Consider the following 21,588-nt stretch of genomic DNA (forward strand, 5'->3'; position numbering starts at 1 on the left):
ACTTGAATATAGATCTTCTGAAATTATCCAGTCAGAGGACAAAGAAAAAAAGAATAAAAAAGAGAAAAGAAGGCTGGGTGTGGTGGCTCAAGCCTGTAATCCCAACACTTTGGGAGGCCAAGGCAGGCAGATTAAGAGGTCAGGAGTTCAAGACCAGCCTGGCCAACATGACAAAACCCCATCTCTACTAAAAATACAAAAATTAGCCGGGTGTGGTGGCACACACCTGTAGTCCCAGCTACTTGGGAGGCTGAGGCAGGAGAATCGCTTGAACCCAGGAGGCGGAGGTTGGAGTGCAATGTGAGCCGAGACCACACATTGCACTCCAGCCTGGGTGACAGAGCATGACTCTGTCTCAAAAAAAAAAAGAAAAGAAAAGAGACAGAGAAAAGAAAGCCAACAAGACACCATTAGGCAAACCATTGTCAGGTTATGGGAGTTTGAGAAGGAAAGTAGAGAAAGGAAAAGAAAGTTTATTTAAAGAATGGCTGAAAACTGCCTAAATCATGGGAAAGATTTAGACATCTAAATCCATGAAGCTTAAAGATTCCTAAAGAGGTTCAAACCAAATAGATACTCACCAAGTCACAATATAATCAAATAGTCAAAAGTTAAAGAAACTTTGCAGGTCAGGAGAGAATCAAATAATACATTCAAAGTGCTGAAAGAAAAAAACTGCCAGCAACTAATACTATGTCTGACAAAGCTGCCCTTCAGAAAGAAAGAAGAAATAATGTGTTTCCTCGACAAACAAAGCTGAGGGCATTCAGGACCACTAGGTCTACCTTAAAAAAATGCTTAACGGAGTTTTTCAAGTAAAAATGAATGAAGTTGGGAGCGGTGGCTCATGCCTGTAATCCCATTTTGGGAGGCCAAGGTGGGTGGATCACCTGAGGACGGGAGGTCAAGACCAGCCTGGCCAACATGGCAAAACCCCACCTCCAGTAAAAATACAAAAAATTAGCCAGGTATGAAGGCCACTGAGATCGTGCCACTGCACTCCAGCCTGGGTGACAAGAGTCAAACTACATTTCAAAAACAAAAAACAAAACAAACAAAAAAACAAAACTTGAGGCCTGGCCTTCTGCTCCTCTCCAACCCCCCCTTCTCTGGGCCCAAGCCACCTTGGCTGAGGAGGGGGCAAGGAGGTGTGAGCCCCTGCCAGGAACCCCCTGCCCGGACCAAGTACTCGGCCCCCAGGCCTGCGTTCAGTGAGGCCTCCCGTGGCGTCGGTATGTTCGTGTGGAGGAATGTGGAAGGTCACTCTGTGGCCGTGTTCCCCTGGTACTCCATCCCCTTCCTGACCCCTCCCTGCAGCCACACGAGGCCCAGCAACCTGCCAGTCACTCAGTGGCCTCCAACCAGAGAAAACAACCTGCCAAGTTGGCAGCTGTTGCTCATGAGCGTCCACCAGGTGGGACGGGGAGTGTTGACCCTGGGCGGCCCCCTGGAGCCACCTGCCCTGAAAGCCCAGGGCCCGCAACCCCACACACTTTGGGGGTGGTGGAACCTGGTAAAAGCTCACCTCCCACCATGGAGGAGGGGCCCTGGGCCCCTCAGGGGAGTCCCTGCTGGACAGTGAGACAGAGAATGACCATGATGATGCTTTCCTCTCCATCATGTCTCCTGACACCCAGTTGCCTCTACCACTCAGATGATGTCAGGCCCAGTCCCTCAGTGCCCTGAGCAAGGAACAGGACTCATCTTCTGAGAAGGATGGACGCAGCCCCAACAAATGGGCCAAGGACCACATCTGGTGGCCCATGAGTGGCAGTCATGATCTTCAGCAAGCGGCACCAGGCCCTGGCAGGGCGCACCAGGGTCACCCCAACCAGGATAACCGGACCATCAGCCAGATGCTGAGCGAGCGGTGGTACACCCTGGGGCCCAATGAGATGCAGAAATACGACCTGGCCTTCCAGGTGAAGGTGGCCCACTTGCAACAAGGACCGAAAGAAGTCCAGCTCAGAGGCCAAGCCCACAAGCCAGGGGCTAGCAGGAGTGTAACAAGGGCTCGTGGGAGTGGAGCATATCAGAGACGGGCACTGCCACTGCCCCTGGGGTGTCCTCTGAACTCCTGTCAGTTGCAGCCCAAACACTCCAGAGCTCGGATACCAAGGAGCAGCTTCTGTGGGGCAGAACGGCTGCACACAGTCAGGGAACCTGGCTCAGCCTGGCCCAAGCCTTCTCCCACAGTGGGGTACACAGCCTGGACGGCAGGGAAATAGACCGTCAGGCACTACAAGAACTGACACAGGTGGTGTCTGGCACTGCATCATACTCTGGCCCAAAGCCTTCTACTCAGTATGGAGCTCCAGGCCACTTTGCAGCCCCTGGTGAGGGAGGTGACCAGTGGGCAGCCCTGCTGCTGCCCACCTGAGCTGCTCATTCCCAGCACATGGCCAGTGAGGACATAGCAAGTGACGAGGAGCACACGGTCATCCATGAGGAGGAGGGGGTGATGATGTCATTGCTGATGATGGCTTTAGCACCACTGACACTGATCTCAAGTTCAAGGAGTGGGTGACCGACTGAGAGTGGGGACAACTCTGGGGAGGAGCCAGAGGGCAACAAGGGCTTTGGTGGGAAGGTATTTGCACCTGTCATTCCTTCCTCCTTTACTCCTGCCGCCCCTTGCTGGATCCTGAGCCCCCAGGGTCCCCCGATCCACCTGCAGCTTTTGGCAAAGTCTATGGTCCCACCCTGTCCTCCTCCTACACATACTCGGATGCTTCCTCCTCAACCTTGGCACCCACCTCCTTCTTACTGGGCCCAGGAGCCTTCAAAGCCCAGGAGTCTGGTCAAGGCAGCAGAGTGGGCCCCCTACGGCCCCTACCCCTGGGGATGGGGGCCCAGGGACGCCTTCCAAGGCGATCTGTTTCCTCCCAATGGATCCTGCCACCTTCTGGTGCAAGAGACCTGAAAGTGTGGGCGACCTGGAACTACCAGGCTCCTCAGTCATCAGGGTCCCTCCCAACACTAAGGCTTTCCTAGGCAGGAGCTGGGCTGAGCCACCCGGGGGGCAGAGCCTGAAGAGAAACTGACTGGGCTTTCGGGGTCGGGGCAGAGGGAACCCCACGGACATGGATCCCACACTGGAGGACCCCACCATGCCCAGATGCAAGATGAGAAGGTGCTCCAGCTGCAGCCCAAAGCCCAACACCTCCAAGTGTGCCATGTGTGATGGGGACAGCTTCCCGTTTGCCTGTACAGGTGGAGAAGCCGAGGACAGGCTCAGGGAACCAGAGACGGAGAAGGCACTGTCCTCTTCACTGCACGCGCCCTGGACCAGTGCCGGCCCTGATCATGCAGCTCTTCCAGGCCCACTGCTTCTTCCTGTCCACTAGGCCACAGCTGCCCTCCAGGCCCACTATGCACACATCTTCCCCTCCAAGGTTTGTTCTGCCCCTGCCCTGACTCCCAGCCCTGTGGGGGTCGTGACCGGACCTCACCTGGCTCAGACTCTTGACGCTGCCCTGGCTGCCCCACCACTGCCTCTGCCCGAGAGTCACGTGAGGCTGAGAGTAGGGGCAGGGGCAGCAGTGGTGCCAGTTGGGGGGCGGTCCAGTGGGAGGAGCCTCAGCCTCGCGGGCTGCTCCGTGGGACTGATGACTGCATGATCTTCTGGGCACCTCACGGATCTTCAACTGCAGGTGAAACGGATGCTGGTGGTGGGTGCAGGGCCGCTGGGAGCCGCTGCATGGTTCCCAGAGGCTGGACTGGGGCAGGTGCCAACTGAAGCTGCTGGGGCAGCATGGGCACGATGTTCTGCACACAAACCTTGGAGAAGATGTGTGCATAGCGGGTCCACTGCTGCTGCCCCTGCCCTGACTCCCAGCCCTGCCTGACCCCACCTCACCCTGCTCAGGCTCTGGCGCAACCCTGGCTGCCCTGCCACTGCCTCTGCCCCAGAGTTGGGGACTTAGCCTGGTTGGAAGGGGACACCCCAGCCCTGCCTCAACACCTGGGGGTCTCCATAACTACCACAGGCAGGTGGGCGACCCCAAAGAAGATCCCAGGACTCACAGTAACCCCTGAGAACATGGACAGTATGTGGGGGTAGCAATGGAGGGCAGGATGGTTATCTTCTCCCAGGTAAAGCCATTTAATCCTTTCAGTTTGGGACGGAATAAGGCCTGCCTCTTTTTTTTTTTTTTTTTTTTTTTTTTTTTTGAGACCGAGTCTTGCTCTGTCGCCCAGGCTGGAGTGCAGTGGTGCGATCTTGGCTCACTGCAACCTCTTCCTGCCGGGTTCACGCCATTCTCCTGCCTCAGCCTTCTGGGTAGCTAGGATTACAGGTGCACGCTACCACGTCCAGCTAATTTTTGTATTTTTAGTACAGACGGGGCTTCATCATCTTGGCCAGGCTGATTTCAATCTCCTGACATCGTAATCCGCCTGCCTCCACCTCCCAAAGTGCTGGGATTACAGGCGTGAGCCACCACACCTGGCCAAGGCCTGCTCCTCTTATCTATACCCCCTACCCCTGCAGCTGTGCTGGGGGAAAGCTGGGCAGTTTCCCTCCTCCGAGCCCCTGTACATACCATGAATTGTGGGACCTTCAGAGCTTTTCACTTTTCGGAAAATAGCTCCTGCTGGGGCTACAAGATGGAGTGTGAAGAGGGCCTTGGGCCACAGGGAGGCGCCTGTGGACTAGGGGGAGTTCATGCACCCCTTCTTTCCCCAGAGGGGCTGGACTCAGGTGAGTATGGGGGTGGGGGCTCCTGCACTTCGACACAGGCAGCGGGAGGGTTTTCTCCCCATTCCCTCTGCACTCCCAACTTGAGCTATACTTTTTTGTTGTTGTTGTTGTTTTTGTTTTTTTGTTTTTTAAATTTTTATTTTTTATTTTTTTATTTTATTTTTTTTTATTAATTTATTTATTTTTATTGATCATTCTTGGGTGTTTCTCACAGAGGGGGATTTGGCAGGGTCATAGGACAATAGTGGAGGGAGGGTCAGCAGATAAACAAGTGAACAAAGGTCTCTGGTTTTCCTATGCAGAGGACCCTGCGGCCTACCGTAGTGTTTGTGTCCCTGGGTATTTGAGATTAGGGAGTGGTGATGACTCTTAACGAGCATGCTGCCTTCAAGCATCTGTATAACAAAGCACATCTTGCACCACCCTTAATCCATTTAACCCTGAGTGGACACAGCACATGTTTCAGAGAGCACAGAGTTGGGGGTAAGGTCACCGATCAACAGGATCACAAGGCAGAAGAATTTTTCCTAGTACAGAACAAAATGAAAAGTCTCCCGTGTCTACCTCCCTCTACACAGACATGGCAACCATCCGATCTCTCAATCCCTTCCCCGTCTTTCCCCCGCTTCTATTCCACAAAACCACCATTGTCATCATGGCCCATTCCCAATGAGCTGCCAGGTACACCTCCCAGACGGGGCGGTGGCCGGGCAGAGGGGCTCCTCACTTCCCAGTAGGGGCGGCCGGGCAGAGGCGCCCCTCATCTCCCGGACCGGGCGGCTGGCCGGGCGGGGGGCTGACCCCCCCACCTCCTTCCCGGACCGGGCGGCTGGCCGGGCAGAGGGGCTCCTCACTTGCCAGTAGGGGCGGCCGGGCAGAGGCGCCCCTCACCTCCCGGACAGGGCGGCTGGCCGGGCGGGGGGCTGACCCCCCCACCTCCCTCCCGGTCAGGGCGGTTGGCCTGGCGGGGGGCTGACGCCCCCACCTCCCTCCCGGATGGGGTGGCTGGCCGGGCAGAGGGGCTCCTCACTTCCCAGTAGGGGCGGCCGGGCAGAGGCGCCCCTCACCTCCCGGATGGGGCGGCCGTCCGGGCGGGGGGCTGACCCCCCCACCTCCCTCCCGGACGGGGCGGCTGGCCGGGCGGGGGGCTGACCCCCCCACCTCCCTCCCGGATAGGGCGGCTGGCCGGGCAGAGGGGCTCCTCACTTCCCAGTAGGGGCGGCCGGGCAGAGGCGACCCTCACCTCCCAGACGGGGCGGCTGGCCTGGCGGGGGGCTGACCCCCCCACCTCCCTCCCGGATGGGGCGGCTGGCTGGGCAGAGGGGCTCCTCACTTCCCAGTAGGGGCGGCCAGGCAGAGGCGCCCCTCACCTCCCAGACGGGGCGGCTGGCCGGGCAGGGGGCTGACCCCCCCCCACCTCCCTCCCGGACGGGGCGGCTGGCCGGGCGGGGGGCTGACCCCCCACCTCCCTCCTGGACGGGGCGGCTGGCCTGGTGGGGGCTGACCCCCACCTCCCTCCTGGATGGGGTGGCTGCCGGGCAGAGACGCTCCTCACTTCCCAGACGGGGTGGCTGCCGGGCGGAGGGGCTCCTCACTTCTCATATGGGGTGGTTGCCAGGCGGAGGGTCTCCTCACTTCTCAGACGGGGCGGCTGGGCAGAGACGCTCCTCACCTCCCAGACGGGGTCGCGGCCGGGTAGAGGCGCTCCTCACTTCCCAGACGGGGCGGCGGGGCAGAGGCGCTCCCCACATCTCAGACGATGGGCGGCTGAGCAGAGACGCTCCTCACTTCCTAGATGGGATGGTGGCCGGGAAGAGGCGCTCCTCACTTCCTAGATGGGATGGCGGCCGGGCAGAGACGCTCCTCACTTTCCAGACTGGGTAGGCAGGCAGAGGGGCTCCTCACGTCCCAGATGATGGGCGGCCGGGCAGAGACGCTCCTCACTTCCCAGACGGGGTGGCGGCCGGGCAGAGGCTGCAATCTCGGCACTTTGGGAGGCCAAGGCAGGCGGCATGCTTCGCCGGGTGGTCAGAGCTATTCGCCCATAGTCCGTAGCCCAGAGCCGGGGCTGCTCGGCTCTCCGTCCCGGGGGGCCGGGGCCGGGGCCGGCCTGGAGGCGTGCGAGCCTCTCATCGCCGCCTCCCAGCGCAGCCACCCGAGCCGCCGCCGCCGCCGCCTCCCTCCATGGCTGCGGCGCCGCCCTTTTTTAAATTTTTAGACAGGGTCTTAACTCTGTTGCCCAGGCTGGGGTGCAGGGGCACAATCTAGACTCACTGCAGCCTCCACCTCCGAGGCTCAAGCAATCCTCCCACTTCAGCCTCCTCAGTAGCTGGGACTATGGCCATGCACCACCACACCTGGCTAATTTTTATGGTTTTTTTTGTAGAGACAGGGTTTCACTGTGTTGACCATGTTGACTGGTCTTGAACTCCTGAGTTCAAGGGCTATACTTTTTAAGAAAGTGATTCACCCTGCCTTTGCCCCCTTCCCCAGAAAAGAACACGTTGATCATGGGCGATATTTTTCATTGTGCCAAAAAGTTGCCATGACCGTCATTAAACCTGTTTAACACCAAATAATAAGGAAAATAAAATAAAAAATTCGGGCATGGTGCAGAAACTCACTCCAAATAAATTACCGAACAAAATATTTATATAATGGTGGAAATATTCCAAAATTCAATATTTTGGGATTTATACACAAAAGATAAACAAATTAAGGCCAAGAGGCTGCCGGAAGGGAAAAACGGGGCCTGGGAAGGCCATTGTGAGGAATGAGCTGGGCCTAAAGAGGCCACTGGCAGGCAGGAGCTGGACCTGCCGAAGCGGCCGAGAGGCAGGAGCTTTGGACTTGGGAGGCCGCAGTGAGGCGAGAGCTAGCTGGGCGTGGAGAGTCCGCTGTGAGGCCGAGGCCGAGGCCGGGCCCGTGCAGGCCTTCGAGAGGCAGGAGGCCGGGCCTGCAAAAGCCCACTGGAGGTCAAGTTCTGGGCCTGAAGAGGCCGCCAAAAGTCAAAAGCGGGGCCTGGGAAGGCCGCCGAGAGCCATGAGCTGGGCTGGGCTGAAAGAGGCCACTGGGAGGCAGGAGGAGCTGGGCCTGGAGAGGCTGACTCGAGGAAGTTTTGCACCTGGAGAGGCCGCCGAGAGGATGGAGCTGGGCCCGGGGAGGCCGACTTGCTGCTCTTCCAGGCCCAATTCCAGGCCGATTTGAGGATGACTTGGGCCTGCAGAGGCCGCCGGGAGGCCCAAGCTGGGCCTGGAGAGGCCGACTTCGGGACGATTTGGGCCTGCAGAGGCCGCCGGGAGGCCCAAGTTGGGCCTAGAGGAGCCCACCGACCGGAGGCCGTTTGGGGCCTGCAGATGCCATCGGAGGGCAGGAGCTGAGCCTGGAGAGGCCACCGTGAGGCCTGACCTGGGCCTGGGGAACTTGGCTTCGGGAAGTTGTGGGCCTACCAGGGCCGCTGGGAGCTGGGCAGGAGCTGAGTCCAAAGACGTTGTTGGGAGGCCAGAGTCGGGCCTGGAGACGCAGCCGGGAGGAAGAGCTGGGCCCGGAGAGGACGCCGGGAGGCTGCAAGTGGGTCTGGAGAGGCCGACTTGAGGAGGCCCAGCCTCTGTCTCCCGCATGGCGGCCTCTGCAGGCCCAGCTGTTCCTCCTGGCTGAATCTCCCGGCCCAGCTCCTGCCTCCCAGCAAACAAGCTCTTTTGGCTCAGCTCCTGCCGGCATTTGTAGACCCCGAAGTTTCTGCAACCAAGCGCTCAGGCCCACATCCCGCCTCCAATAGCCTGAACAGTCCCAGCTCCGGCTGGAGAAGAGCATCTGCAGGCCCCGCTGTTGCCTTCCAGGGGTGTCTCCAGGCCCAGCTCTTGCCCCACCGCGACCTCCCAGGCCCAAGTCCCTGCCTGCCTCCCAGCAGCCCGCGTGCGACCCTGCTCCTCCCTCACGGTGGCCTGTTGAGGCAGGGGCTCACGCTGACCTCTCTCAGCATGGGAGGGGCCGGTGTGAGGCAAGGGGCTCACGCTGATCTCTCTCAGCGCAGGAGGGGCCAGTGTGAGGCAAGGGGCTCATGCTTCTGGGCAGGGTGCCAGAGGCATGAGTTGGGCATCAACAGGCCACCGTGAGGGAGGAGCTGGGCCGCACGCGGGCTGCTGGGAGGCAGGCAGGGACTTGGCCCCGGGAGGCCGCCGTGGGGGCAAGAGCTGGGCCTGGAGAGGACCCTGGGAGGCAAGCGCGGGGCCTGCAGAGGCTGTTCTCCAACCAGTGCTGGTCCTGTACAGGCCACCGGGCGGCAGGAATTAGGCCCGAAGAACTTGGCTGGAGAAAGTTCGGGGCCTACAAAGGCGGTTGGGAGCTGGGCAGGAGTTGAGCCAAAAGAGCTTGCTTACTTGCTGGGAGGCAGGACCGGGAGAGGCCGACTTCAGGACAACTTGGGCCTGCAGAGGTCGCCGGGAGGCCCAAGCTTGGCGTGGAGGAGCCCACCGACCGGAGACCATTTGGGGCCTGCAGATGCCATCGGAGGGCAGGAGCTCATCCTGGAGAGGCCACCGTGAGGCCTGACCTGGGCCTGGGGAGCTTGGCTTCAGGAAGTTGTGGGCCTACCAGGGCCGCTGGGAGCTGGGCAGGAGCTGAGTCCAAAGACGTTGTTGGGAGGCCAGAGTCGGGCCTGGAGACGCAGCCGGGAGGAAGAGCTGGGCCCGGAGAGGACGCCGGGAGGCTGCAAGTGGGTCTGGAGAGGCCGACTTGAGGAGGCCCGGCCTCTGCCTCCTTCATGGCGGCCTCTGCAGGCCCAGCTGTTCCTCCTGGCTGCATCTCCCGCCTCCCAGCAAACAAGCTCTTTCGGCTCAGCTCCCGCCGGCCTTTGTACACCCCGAAGTTTCTGCCACCAAGCTCTTCAGACCCACATCCCGCCTCCCAGTGCCTGAACAGTCCCAGCTCCGGCTGGAGAAGAGAGTCTGTAGGCCCCACTGTTGCCTCCCAGGTGTGTCTCCAGGCCCAGCTCTCGCCCCACCGCGACCTCCCAGTCCCAAGTCCCTGCCTGCCTCCCAGCAGCCCGCGTGCGACCCTGCTCCTCCCTCACGGTGGCCTGTTGAGGCAGGGGCTCACGCTGACCTCTCTCAGCGTGGGAGGGGCCGGTGTGAGGCAAGGGGCTCACGCTGATCTCTCTCAGCGCAGGAGGGGCCAGTGTGAGGCAGGGGCTCATGCTTCTGGGCAGGGTGCCAGAGGCATGAGTTGGGCATCAACAGGCCACCGTGAGGGAGGAGCTGGGCCGCACGCGGGCTGCTGGGAGGCAGGCAGGGACTTGGCCCCGGGAGGCCGCCGTGGGGGCAAGAGCTGGGCCTGGAGAGGACCCTGGGAGGCAAGCGCGGGGCCTGCAGAGGCTGTTCTCCAACCAGTGCTGGTCCTGTACAGGCCACCGGGCGGCAGGAATTAGGCCCGAAGAACTTGGCTGGAGAAAGTTCGGGGCCTACAAAGGCGGTTGGGAGCTGGGCAGGAGTTGAGCCAAAAGAGCTTGCTTACTTGCTGGGAGGCAGGGCCGGGAGAGGCCGACTTCAGGACAACTTGGGCCTGCAGAGGTCGCCGGGAGGCCCAAGCTTGGCGTGGAGGAGCCCACCGACCGGAGACCATTTGGGGCCTGCAGATGCCATCGGAGGGCAGGAGCTCATCCTGGAGAGGCCACCGTGAGGCCTGACCTGGGCCTGGGGAGCTTGGCTTGAGGAAGCTGTGGGCCGACCAAGGCCGCCAGGAGATGGGTAGGCACTGAGTCCAAAGAGGTTGTTGAGAGGCAGGAGTCGGGCCTGGAGACGCAGCCGGGAGGAAGAGCTGGGCCCGGAGAGGACGCCCGGAGGGTGCAAGTGGGTCTGGAGAGGCCGACTTGAGGAGGTTCTGGGCCTGGAGAGGCCGCCGGAAGGGAAAAACTGGGCCTGGAAAGGCCGTTGTGAGGAATGAGCCCCATGGGCCTGAAGAGGCCACTGGCAGGTGGGAGCTGGGCCTGCTGAAGCGGCCGAGAGGCAGGAGCTTTGGACTCGGGAAGCTGCAGTGAGGCGAGAGTTAGCTGGGCGTGGAGAGTCTGCTGTGAGGCAGAGGCTGGGCCTGTGCAGGCCTTCGGGAGGCAGGAGGCCTGGCCTTGTCGAGGCCTGCAGAGGCCACCGAAAGTCAAAAGCGGGGCCTGGGAAGGCCGCCGGGAGGCATGAGCTGGGCTGGGCCGAAAGAGGCCACTGGGAGGCAGGAGGAGCTGGGCCTGGAGAGGCTGACTCGAGGAACTTTTGCACCCGGAGAGGCTGCCGAGAGGCCGGAGCTGGGCCTGGGGAGGCCGACTTGAGGACGACTTGGGCCTGCAGAGGCCGCCGGGAGGCAGGAGCTGGCCCTGGACAGGCCGACTTGACGACAGTCTGGGCCTGCAGAGGCCGCCGAGAGGAAGAGCTGGGCCTGGAGAGGCCGACTGGAGGAAGTCCAGGGCCTGGAGAGGATGCAAAGCAGCAAACGCTAGGCCTGGAAAGGCTGCCCTGAGGCACGGGCTTGGCCAGCAGAGGCCACTGGGAGGCAGGAGCTGGGCCCGCAGAGGCTCCCGAGAGGGAGGAGCATTGCCCCAGGAGGCCACGGTGAGGAAGAGGTGGGCCTGGAGAGCCCACTGTGAGGTAGAGGCCGGGCCTGTAGAGGCCGCCGACAGGCAGGGGATGGGCCCGTTGAGGCCATGAGAGGCATGAGCTGGGCCTCAACAGGCCAGTGTGAGGCAGGAGCTGACACTTGGGCACATTGCAAGAGGCATGAGTTGGGCCGAAAGAGGCCACCGTGAGGGAGGAGCTGGGCCTGTACAAGCTGCCAAAAGGCAGGAGCAGCTTTGGACTGGAGAGGCCGCAGACAGGGAAGAGCTGGGTGTGAAGAGTCTGCTGTGAGGCAGAGGCTGGGCCTGTACATGCCCTCGGGAAGCAGGAGGCTGGGCCTGGAGAGGCCGACTTGAGAAAGTTTTGCTCCTGGAGAGGCCACTCAGAGGCAAGAGCTGGGTGTGAAGAGGCTGACTTGAGGTCGATTTTGGCCTGCAGAAGCCACCGGTAGCTAGGAGTTGGCCCTGGAGAGGCTGACCTGAGGACAATTTTGGCCTGTAGAGGCCACTGGGAGGGAGAGCTTGGTCTGGAGAGGCCAACTGGAGTAAGTTCAGGGCTTGGAGAGGATGCACAAAAGGAAACGCTCAGCCTGGAAAGTGTGCTGTGAGGCATTAACTTGGCCTACACAGCACTTGGAGGCAGGAGCTGCACCTGCAGAGGGTGACTTCAGGATGATTTTGGCCTGCAGAAGCCTTTGGGAGGAAGAGCTTGGCCTGGACCGGCTGACTGGGGGAAGTTTTGGGACTGGAGTATGCGTCAAAAAGCAAAAGTTAGGCTAGGAAAGGCCACTTCGTGGCATGATCTTGGCCTACAGAGGCAATTGCGAGGCAGGAGCTTGGCCTGTAGAGGCTGCCGAAAGGCAGGAGCTTGGCCTTAGGAGGCTATGATCAGGCAAGTGGTGGGCCTGGAGGGTCTACTGTGTGGTAAGAGTCTGGGCCTGTGTAGGCCGACATGAGGCAGGAGCTGAGTTAGGAGAGGCCAACTTTTGGAGAATTTGGGCCTGCAGAGGCTGCCAGGAGGCAAGAGCTGTGCCTGGAGAGTCCATCTTTTAGCATGAGCTGGGCCTAAAGAGACCATTGTGAGGCAGCAGCTGCCTGGGAGGCAGGCAGATTCGTGGCCTGGGGAGGCCACCGTGAGGCAAATGCTCAGTTTTCGGAGGATGCCGTGAGGCAGGGAGAAACTTGGCTTTCGGTGGCCGCAGTGAGGGAATAGTTTGATTGCTGAGGCTGCCGGGAGGCCAAAGGTGGGCCTGGAAAGCTTTACCTTAAGAAGTCTGTGGCCTACAGAGGCTGCCAGCAGCTCAGCAGGAGTTGGGCCAAAGGAGGTTGTTGTGAGGCAGGAGACGGGCCTGTAGACGCACTGGGAGGATGAGCTCGTCCTGGAGATGCCGAGTTAAGGACATTCTGGGCCTGGACAGGCTGCAAAAGGCAAAAGCTGTGCCTGGAAAAGTCGCCATGGGGCATGAGCTTGGCCTAAAGAGGCCACTGCAAGGCAGGAGCTGGGCCTGTAGAGGCTGCCGAAAGGCAGGAGCTTCGCCTGAGGATGCCACAGTGAGACACCATCTGGGTCTGGAGGGTCCACTGTGAGGCAGAGGCTGGCCTGTAGAGTCCAACAGTAGACAGAAGTTGGGCAAAAGGCTGATTTGAGGAAGTTTTGGGCTTCAAGAGTTAGCCACGAGGCAGGCACTAGGCCTGGAAATGGCCCGACAGTCATGAGTTGGGCCTAAATGGGCCACTGTGAGGGAGGAGCTGTGCCTGTTGAGGCTGCTGGCAGGCAGGCAGAAATTTGGCCTGGGGCAGCTGCCATGAGGCAAGAGCTGGGCCTGGAAAAAGCCCCTGGGAGGCAAGAGCAGGGCCTGCAGAGGCTGTTCTCAATCAAAGCTGGGCCTGTTCATGCCACCGGGAAGCAGAAGGTGGGCCTGGAGAGTTTGACTTGAGGAAGTTTTGGGCCTACATTGGCCGCCATGAGCTGGACAGGAACTGGGCCAGAAAAGGCTGTTGTGAGGCAGCAGTTGTGCCTGTAGACCCAGCCAAGAGGAAGAGGTGGGCCTGGAGAAGCCCCCATGAGGCAGAGGTTGGGCCTGTAGATGCTGACAGGAGGCAGGAGCTGGGCCTGGAGAGGTCCACTTGAGGAGATTTTGGGCCTTCATAGGCCACCAGGAGGCAGCAGTTGGGACTAGAGAGTCTGACTTGAGTAAGTTTTGGGCCCGGAGATGACGTCCTGGGACAGGAGTTGGGCCTGGAGAGCCACCGTGAGGCATGAGCTGGATGTAGAGAGGCCAGTGTGAGGCAAGACCTGGGCCTGTCTAGGCTGCTGGGAGACAGGCAGGAATCTGGCCAGGAAAGGTTGCCATGAGACAAAAGTTGAGCCTGGAAAGGCCCTTGTGAAGCATGAGCTTGGCCTAAAGAGGCCACTGGGTGGCAGGAGCTGGGTGTGTAGAAGCTGCTGAAAGGTTGGGAGCTTGGCTTGGGGGGTCCATAGTGAGGCAGATGCTGGGCCTGAAGAATCTGCTGTGAGGCAGATGTTGGGATTGTAGAGGCTGACGGGAGGCAGAGGCTGGGCCTGGAGGGGCCACCAAGATGCAGGAGCTGGGCCTGGAGAGGCTGCAAAGAAGCATGAGCTGGGCCTGGTGAGGTCGACTTGAGAAAGTTCAGGGCCTGGAGAGAAGGCTGGGAGGCAGGAGCTGGGTCTAAAGAGGCCATTGTAATGATGGAGCTGTGCCTGTGGAGGCTGTTGTGAGGCAGTAGGCTCATCTGCGGAGACTGCCATGAGGTAGGGTATGGGCCTAAATAGGCCATTGTGAGTCATGAGCTTGGTCTGTAGAGGCTGACTGGAGAAAGTTCTGGGCCTGGAGAGGCTGCTGGGAGGTAGGAGCTGGGCCAAAAGATTTAAGCACATTTACATTTATTAGGCACTTTATTTCCATTATTACACTGTAATATATAATAAAATAATTATAGAACTCACCATAATGTAGAATCAGTGGGCGTGTTAAGCTTGTTTTCCTGCAACTGGATGGTCCCACCTGAGCGTGATGGGAGAAAGTGACAGATCAATAGGTATTAGATTCTCATAAGGACAGCGCAACCTAGATCCCTCACATGCACGGTTCACAACAGGGTGCGTTCTCCTATGAGAATCTAATGCTGCTGCTGATCTGAGAAGGTGGAGCTCAGGTGGGAATGTGAGCAAAGGGGAGTGGCTGTAAATACAGACGAAGCTTCCCTCACTCCCTCACTCGACACCACTCACCTCCTGCTGTGTGGCTCCTTACGGCTCCATGGCTCAGGGGTTGGGGACCCCTGCTCAAGTGCATCCAAAGCGACCCTTCCCACACCAGTCTTCACAGTGGTCAAGGGCAGCAACCACTTAGCTCCCAAGGCATGTGCCTCAGCTGGCATTTTGTCACAATCAACAGTAAGTGGTAGCTTGAGTCACTGTGAGGTCAGTTCCTGGAAATCACCAGCATCCCATTTCCCACTGGCAAAGAGCTCAGCACTGCCCCCTGGGAAACCAAACCTAGGCCCAAATCCCATCTGTGTGGGTTTATCTCCTGGGACCCTTCCTAACATATTAGTCAGAGTCCAATCAGGAAGCATAAACCACTCAAAAGTTTAAAGTGGTAAAATTTAATATGGAGAATTATTCATTATAACAGGTGAACAGCATAATGAGAGATTGGCTAGCACAAAGTAAAGAGAACTCTAGAGAATACAGGACTAGCCCAGGCCAGGCATGGTGGCTCATGCCTGAAATTCCAGCAATTTGAGAAGCTAATGCAGGAGGATTGCTTAAGGCCAGGAGCTAGAGACTGGTCTGGACAACACAGTGAGACCCTGTCTCTATCCAAAAAAAGAAAAAAGTTAGCTGGGAGTGGTGGTGCACACTTGTAGTCCTAGCTACTCGGAATGCTGAAGTTTGAGCCTGGGAGGTCAAGGCTGCAGCGAGGTATGATTATGCCACTACAGTCCAGCCTGGTGACAGAGCAAGACCCTGTCTCAAAGAACAAAACAACAACAACCATTTACAGACAGAAAAAAAATAGAGCTAATAAGCTAAGGAAAGATGTTGAAATGTGACAAGTAAAGTAATATGAGGTCTTTTATCTATTTAAAATAATCAAACAAAAAATGACTTACCAAATTATAATACCCTGTGCTGGCAAAGGTGCAGTGAAATGGGCACTTTCTTATACTATATAGTCAGGGGTGTTTAAATTGTGTATAAGCCTTCCCGGGTAAAGCTTGTCAATTTTTTAAAATAATGGAGACAGGGTCTCACCATACTGCCACACTGCCTCCTCCAACTCTTGGCCTCAAGCAATCCTCCTCTCTTAGCCTCCCAAAGTGCTAAGATTATAGCTGGGAGGCACCCAAAACCCTGTCAATTTACATCAAGGGTAATGAGAATGTCCATTTACCATGTCTCACAGTAATCTTACTTCTGGGGAGACAATTCAATCTAAACAAAAGGTCATCTGTACAAACACAGTAAAAATCTGGGAGTAACTGAAGACAGAGTTGGTAAGTGAAATAAGAAACATAAGAAATTAAACTATGATATCAATAGGCACCTGGTATGAAAGGTCAGTTGATGTTAGCTGCTACTTTTTTGTTGTTTTGAGACAGGGTCTCACTCTGTCACCTAGGCTGGAGTGCAGAGGCCTGATCATGACTCACTGCAGTCTCAGCCTCCCTGGGCTCAAGTGATCCTCCCACCTCAGCCTCCCAAGTAGCTGGGACTACAGGAACATGCCACCACACTAGGCTAATTCATGTATTTTTCTGTAGGGATGGTGACTCCCTACAGTTATTATATATTATATATCTATTATATATATAATATTATATATTAGATATCATTTCCAAATTCCCCAGCGTTCATATTTGTCAGTGCAAGTAAAGAGCCTTAGTGCTGATTAGGTTTGAGGTATGACCATTTGGCCAGAATTTATGAACTCTACATGTCGCTTGATGTGTGCTTCAGGGTACACTTTTTTTTTTTTTTTTTTTTTTGAGACGGAGTCTTGCTCTGTCGCCCAGGCTGGAGTGCAGCGGTGCGATCTCAGCTCACCGTAAGCTCCGTCTCCTGGGTTCATGCCATTCTCCTGCCTCAGCCTCCTGAGTAGCTGGGACTACAGGCGGCCGCCACTATGCCCTGCTAATTTTTTGTATTTTTAGTACAGACGGGGTTTCACCGTGTTAGCCAGGATGGTCTCGATCTCCTGACCTCGTGATCCACCCGCCTCGGCCTCCCAAAGTGCTGGAATTACAGGCGTGAGCCACCACGCCCGGCCGGGGTACACTTTTAAGCAGAGACACTACTTTGAAGGTCATAAAAAATATAATAAGAGATAAGGCTAATTTCCTTTAATAATAATAATAATAATAATAAATTCCTTTAATAAAAATATAAAGGAATAATATAATAATTTTCTTTAATAAAATATAATGAGATAAGGCTAATTTCCTTTAATAAAATATAGTAACTACATACCAACACAGAATTCCTAAAAAAGAAATGGAGAGGAAGGGAGCATGGGTCATTAATCTTGTCAAAAATATAAAATTATATACGAGGAATTCCTAGAAACTGTTTTCCTTGTCTGCGGCCATTGTGCTGCTGCTACACAACTACCGCAAGCAGCCCTTCATGCCCTCCTCCCAGTACAAAGCTAATTGACTTGTGAGAAATGTTAAGCTTGGAAGAGTCAGCATCGCTGCACTTATTTTTTATTCTACTCTGACATTAGAATAATCCTTGAGTGGAGGAAAGGTTAAAAACCCCCCTGGATAAGTGTTACTAATTAATGATGATTGTTTTAAACAATGTTTGGATAATTTTTCCTTGTCCCTTGACATAAACTTGATAAATAACTGAGAAGTGAGAAGGAGATTAGTGGGTTGATTAAATTCCATTCAGGTACTTAAAGTTAGCTCCAAAAATTTAGCTATTTATAAACTGTCATGCATTGTTAATGTATAAGAGATGTAGATTTCATTTATCTTTAGTGGAGCGAGATGAAGCAGTGAATCATTGAAGACTGAATGAAAGAAAAAGGTCTTTTCTCTTTTCTTTAAGAAGCATCATTAGTTAAAAATATGTTAGTTGATACCAGAGAACTATATTTAAAGGGACAGCAATAAGCAAATTGATTACTCTGGTGATTATTGGAGTGACATTGCCTTTTAGTTGTACTTTCACAAAAATTCACAATATTTGCCAAAGTCAAGTTATCCATTACACTATTAATTTGTCATTCTTTTGTTTGTATAGTCAATATCTCTATCTCAATTGGATCTATCTCAACTGCTTCTAAACAAGCCACCATAGTCTCTCCCATTTCAACAATCTCTTCCAAGTACCATTTCATTTCTTCTTTTCATATTTTTGAAAACTTTTGAAAAACTACCTGTTTTCCTCCTCCATTTCTTGTTCATTCCATTCTAGTGGACATGGAATCTGTTCCTCCTCCAAAACGGAATTTGGTAACCCTTAAATTACCAAACCCAAAACAATATGTTGTTTTTATCTTTACCTCTCTGTGGCATTTAATGATAAGACCACTACTTTCTTCTCTTTTACCCTTCTTTCTTGAATTCAGTCAAACAACGTACTTACATTTTTCGTCTTATTCTCCATCTTAGAAACCACCTCAGCTTTCTCCATGCAGCCATAAAATTGTGCTTTTCCTCAAAGATTAATCTGCCTCTCTTCTCACTCTATACTATCTCTGTTAGCTAATTTTATTTGTGCACATTGCTTATACTGGGCATTATATACACATATGCATGTGTGTACATGTGCACACACACACTGTATGTGGACATGTATATATATGTGTGTGTATATATATATAGTATATATATAAATTACAATAACATAAAGGTGACATTTTAAATTAGTGGAAATTACCCTGATTTGATCACTACACATTCTATACATGTAAAGAAATATCACTCTGTATCCCAAGAATATGTACAATTATGGTTTGTCAAATGAAAAAGTTCATACATTGAAAAATTTTAGATAAATATCAAACTTTCTCTGAAACTGTAAAATGTAATATATATATACACACACATACACATACACACTACAGACATATATATATATTTTTATATATAGTATTAGAGTATTTTTATATATATAGTAGATATATATATATACATATATATACACACACAATATCTGCCATGTTTCCATATGCATTCTGAGTTAGGCAAAACAAAGACAAGCACCTTGTATGAGTCCTTCAGGCACCTCTCCCTAGCCCTCAGGCAGCTTAGGACGGACATGCACAATAATTTGCCAATCAGGTCTGGTGTGCTCCCTCTTGTATAAGAGACCAGAGTCCCGCTCTGTCACCCAGGCTGGAGTGCATTGGCGTGATCTCGGCTCACTGCAGCCTCCACCACTCAGGTTTGAGTGATTCTCCTCAGCCTCCTGAGTAGCTGGGACTATAGGTGTTTGCCACCACACCCGGCTAATTTTTGTATTTTTAGTAGAGACAGGGTTTCGCCATGTTGGTCAAGCTGGTCTCAACCTCCTGACCTTAAGCCATCCTCCCACCTGGGCCTCCCAAAATGCTGGAATTGCAGGCATGCGCCACCGCGCCCAGACCTCCTTTGTATACTCTTGTTTTCCTCTATCTTCTCGGACATGTGGGGTATATTTGTAATAGTTGCTTAAATGATCTTATCTACTAATTATATTATCTCTTTCATTTCTAGATCTGTTTTTGTTGATAAATTTTTTTCTCATTATGGGTCATATTTTCCTGTTTATTTGCATGCCTAGTTATATTTGATTGGATGTCTGGCATTGTGAACTTCACCTTGTTGAATGTTATTTCTTTAAATGTTTTTGAGCTTTGTTTTGGGATACAATCTGATCCTTTCAAAGACTGCTTTTGAGTGTTTTTCAACAAGCACAGAGTGACTCATAGTCAAGGGCTCATTTGGCCATCTCTGTGTCCTTCTTGTCCTCTTCTCAATGTCCCATTAATTGTGAAGTTTTCTGATCTGGCTATTAGCGACCTATTCCCAGCTTTGTGTGAGCTCCACTGATTTTTTCTCCTGCAATTCGGGTGGTTCTTTCCCGTGTCTTAGGTAGTTTTCTTGCCCTTGTGCACTGATCAGTCCTGACGAAGACACTCTGCAGCCCTCTGCAGCTCCCTCCTCCTCTCCAGTCTTCTGCCCTGTGAACTCCAGCCAGCTTGCTTTGGGCTGTCATAATAAAATATCTCAGGCTGGTGGGCTGAAACAACAGACGTTTATGTTCTCAGAGTTCAGGAGGCCAGAATTCTGAGGTCAAGGTATGGGCAGGGCTGGTTTCTCCTGAGGCCTCTCCTTGTGGCTTGCAGATGCCACTTCCTTGCTATGTCCTCACATGGCCTTTCCTCTGTGCACACGCAGCCTGGTGTCTGTGTGTACAGACTTCCTCTTCTTATAGGGACATCAGTCAGATTGGATTAGGGACCCCCTCGTGGCCTCATTTTAGCTCAATCACCTCTTTAAAGACCCTGTTTTCAAATCTGGTCACATTCTAAAGTACTGGGAGTTAGGACTTCAACATATGGATTTTGGGGGTAGGAAAGTGTCAGGACTCAGCCCAGAACAGCCTCTGGGACTCTGGCTCTGTCTCCTCAGGGAGACTACTGGCCCCTGCCTGGACCCACCTCGCTCTGTCCCCTCTTAGGGCCTGTTATCCTGTGCTGCCTGTTGGCTAATGTTGGAAATTGTGGTTCCATCCATTTTGTCTAGATTTTTCAGTTGTTTCAGGAGGGAGGGTAAATTTGATCCTTTTTACTTAATCTTAGCTGGAGTAGAAGTCTCACAATACAGCTGCTTAACCCGTCCTCTTGTTTTCCACTCCATCCTCATCCCAGCCCTGGTGGCCCTCAGCAGAGTCCCAGGTTGCTACCCAGAGACCCTGTCGTCCGTCCTCTTGTAGCTCTCTCTGCCGTGACTTATCAGTTACCTCTTCTCTATCTGTTGTTTTTTCTTTCAAAGATTTGTTGTAATCTCTTGAGTGAGCTTCTCCTGATCAACTTGTCCCTATGGGTCTTCTATGTTTTCATTCATTCATGATTATTTTAGTGAGATCTTCAAAGGAAGAAGAAACCAGTGAGTGTAAACAGGTTAAACTGCCATCTTCCACCAGACATTTCCTCATGTCTTTAAACAGTTAAAGTTTCTTGGAAACATTATTTGAAGGCAGATGTTCTCCTGGAGGACATTTACAATGCTTGTAACTTTTTGCTATTGTAAATAATGCTTTGATCACTGCCCTCCTGCAGAATGTTTTGTGCATCTCGGTTACTTTTCTAGTATAAATGCTTAGAGACTCGGTCAAATCTTTGACAAAATTAAAACCTCTGAGGTATATTGCCAGAAGGCCACCAAAAATTTTGTATCATTCTACCCAGATACTACCAACGCTTTCTTCCTATGCTTACAAAGCACTTTCTTATTCTGGAATCAATAAAAAGTTTTCCTATATTTTAATTATTTTAAAGTCTCTCCCTAATCCACCTGAAAATTGTTTATGGCATAAGCGAGGGTATGACTTTATTTTTATTTGGGAAACAGTTAATTTCCTCTCTTCAAAATGGGTTTCCATTGGCACCTCTTTGTGGAACATTTCTCCTTCCTTCCCCTCCTCAAATTGAGCTGGGGCCATACCTGGGTGCTTGCAAGGGAGATACACAGGGTAACACTGGCTTCTGGGCCTGCGGTCGTGTCTAGCTGGGGAGGGAGGATCCCCAGGACCAAATATTCTCTCAGAGCCCTGGAATCTACCCCAGTTTTATCCTGACGGCCCTGCTATAATGATGTGGATATGGATACCAGAACCGCTACGTACCAACCAATTCTAGACTATAGCACCTTCACCCACTGCAAAGCTGACTCACACCTGAAGATGTCTTTATTATTATTATTTTTTTTTAAGAGACAGGGTCTCCCTCACTCTATGTCCAGGCTGGAGTGCAGTGGCATGACCATAGCTCACTGTAGCCTCGACTTCCTGGACTCAAGCGATCCTCCTGCCTGAGCCTCCCAACATGCTGGGACTACAGGCTTGAGCCACTGCCCCTAGACAAGATGTCTTTATCATCATACCCCAGGGTATCTATCAGTCAGGGTCTGATTGGAGAAGTAAACAGCTTGGAGATGTGTACCTGCTAATGACAGAAATTTGACTTTTGACTTCACATCACTTTGGGAGCTGGTTATACCGTCTTTTTTTTTTTTTTTTTTTTTTTTTTTGACAGAGTTTTGCTCTTGT

The 21,588-nt window shown here is 53.7% G+C and overlaps 3 protein-coding genes and 4 pseudogenes across 3 annotated transcripts; 1 reads left to right on the forward strand and 6 right to left on the reverse strand.

Moving 5' to 3' along the window:
- The window catches only part of LOC129143123 (protein capicua homolog), a 30,122-nt pseudogene extending 27,078 nt beyond the window's left edge, over positions 1-3,044 (forward strand).
- Positions 3,045-7,210: 4,166 nt separating this feature from the next.
- LOC107973132 (putative uncharacterized protein FLJ44672) lies at positions 7,211-8,548 on the reverse strand. The gene has a single exon (XM_063791030.1). It carries the CDS (start codon positions 8,320-8,322, stop codon positions 7,711-7,713), a length of 612 nt encoding a protein of 203 aa, XP_063647100.1. The 5' UTR covers positions 8,323-8,548; the 3' UTR covers positions 7,211-7,710.
- Positions 8,549-8,570: 22 nt separating this feature from the next.
- Positions 8,571-9,462, reverse strand: LOC134809557 (putative uncharacterized protein FLJ46235; annotated as a pseudogene).
- Positions 9,463-10,123: 661 nt separating this feature from the next.
- On the reverse strand, positions 10,124-10,649 carry LOC134809560 (putative uncharacterized protein FLJ44672; annotated as a pseudogene).
- Positions 10,650-10,849: 200 nt separating this feature from the next.
- On the reverse strand, positions 10,850-11,611 carry LOC107973131 (putative uncharacterized protein FLJ44672). Its single transcript, XM_063791028.1, is given in 4 exon segments — positions 10,850-11,227; positions 11,230-11,306; positions 11,309-11,329; positions 11,332-11,611. Coding segments are annotated over 4 exon segments (756 nt in total).
- A 1,346-nt stretch (positions 11,612-12,957) lies between these two features.
- On the reverse strand, positions 12,958-13,447 carry LOC129136114 (putative uncharacterized protein FLJ46235; annotated as a pseudogene).
- Positions 13,448-13,465: 18 nt separating this feature from the next.
- LOC107971370 (putative uncharacterized protein FLJ44672) lies at positions 13,466-14,533 on the reverse strand. Its single transcript, XM_054659650.2, has 2 exons — positions 14,266-14,533; positions 13,466-14,172 (listed from the first exon to the last, which is right to left on the reverse strand). The coding sequence occupies exons 1-2, from the start codon at positions 14,266-14,268 to the stop codon at positions 13,474-13,476; spliced, it is 702 nt and encodes a 233-aa protein (XP_054515625.1). The 5' UTR covers positions 14,269-14,533; the 3' UTR covers positions 13,466-13,473.
- Positions 14,534-21,588: the final 7,055 nt, after the last annotated feature.

The sequence above is a fragment of the Pan troglodytes genome, chromosome 1 (assembly GCF_028858775.2).
Source record: "Pan troglodytes isolate AG18354 chromosome 1, NHGRI_mPanTro3-v2.0_pri, whole genome shotgun sequence".
Classification (NCBI taxonomy): domain Eukaryota; kingdom Metazoa; phylum Chordata; class Mammalia; order Primates; family Hominidae; genus Pan; species Pan troglodytes.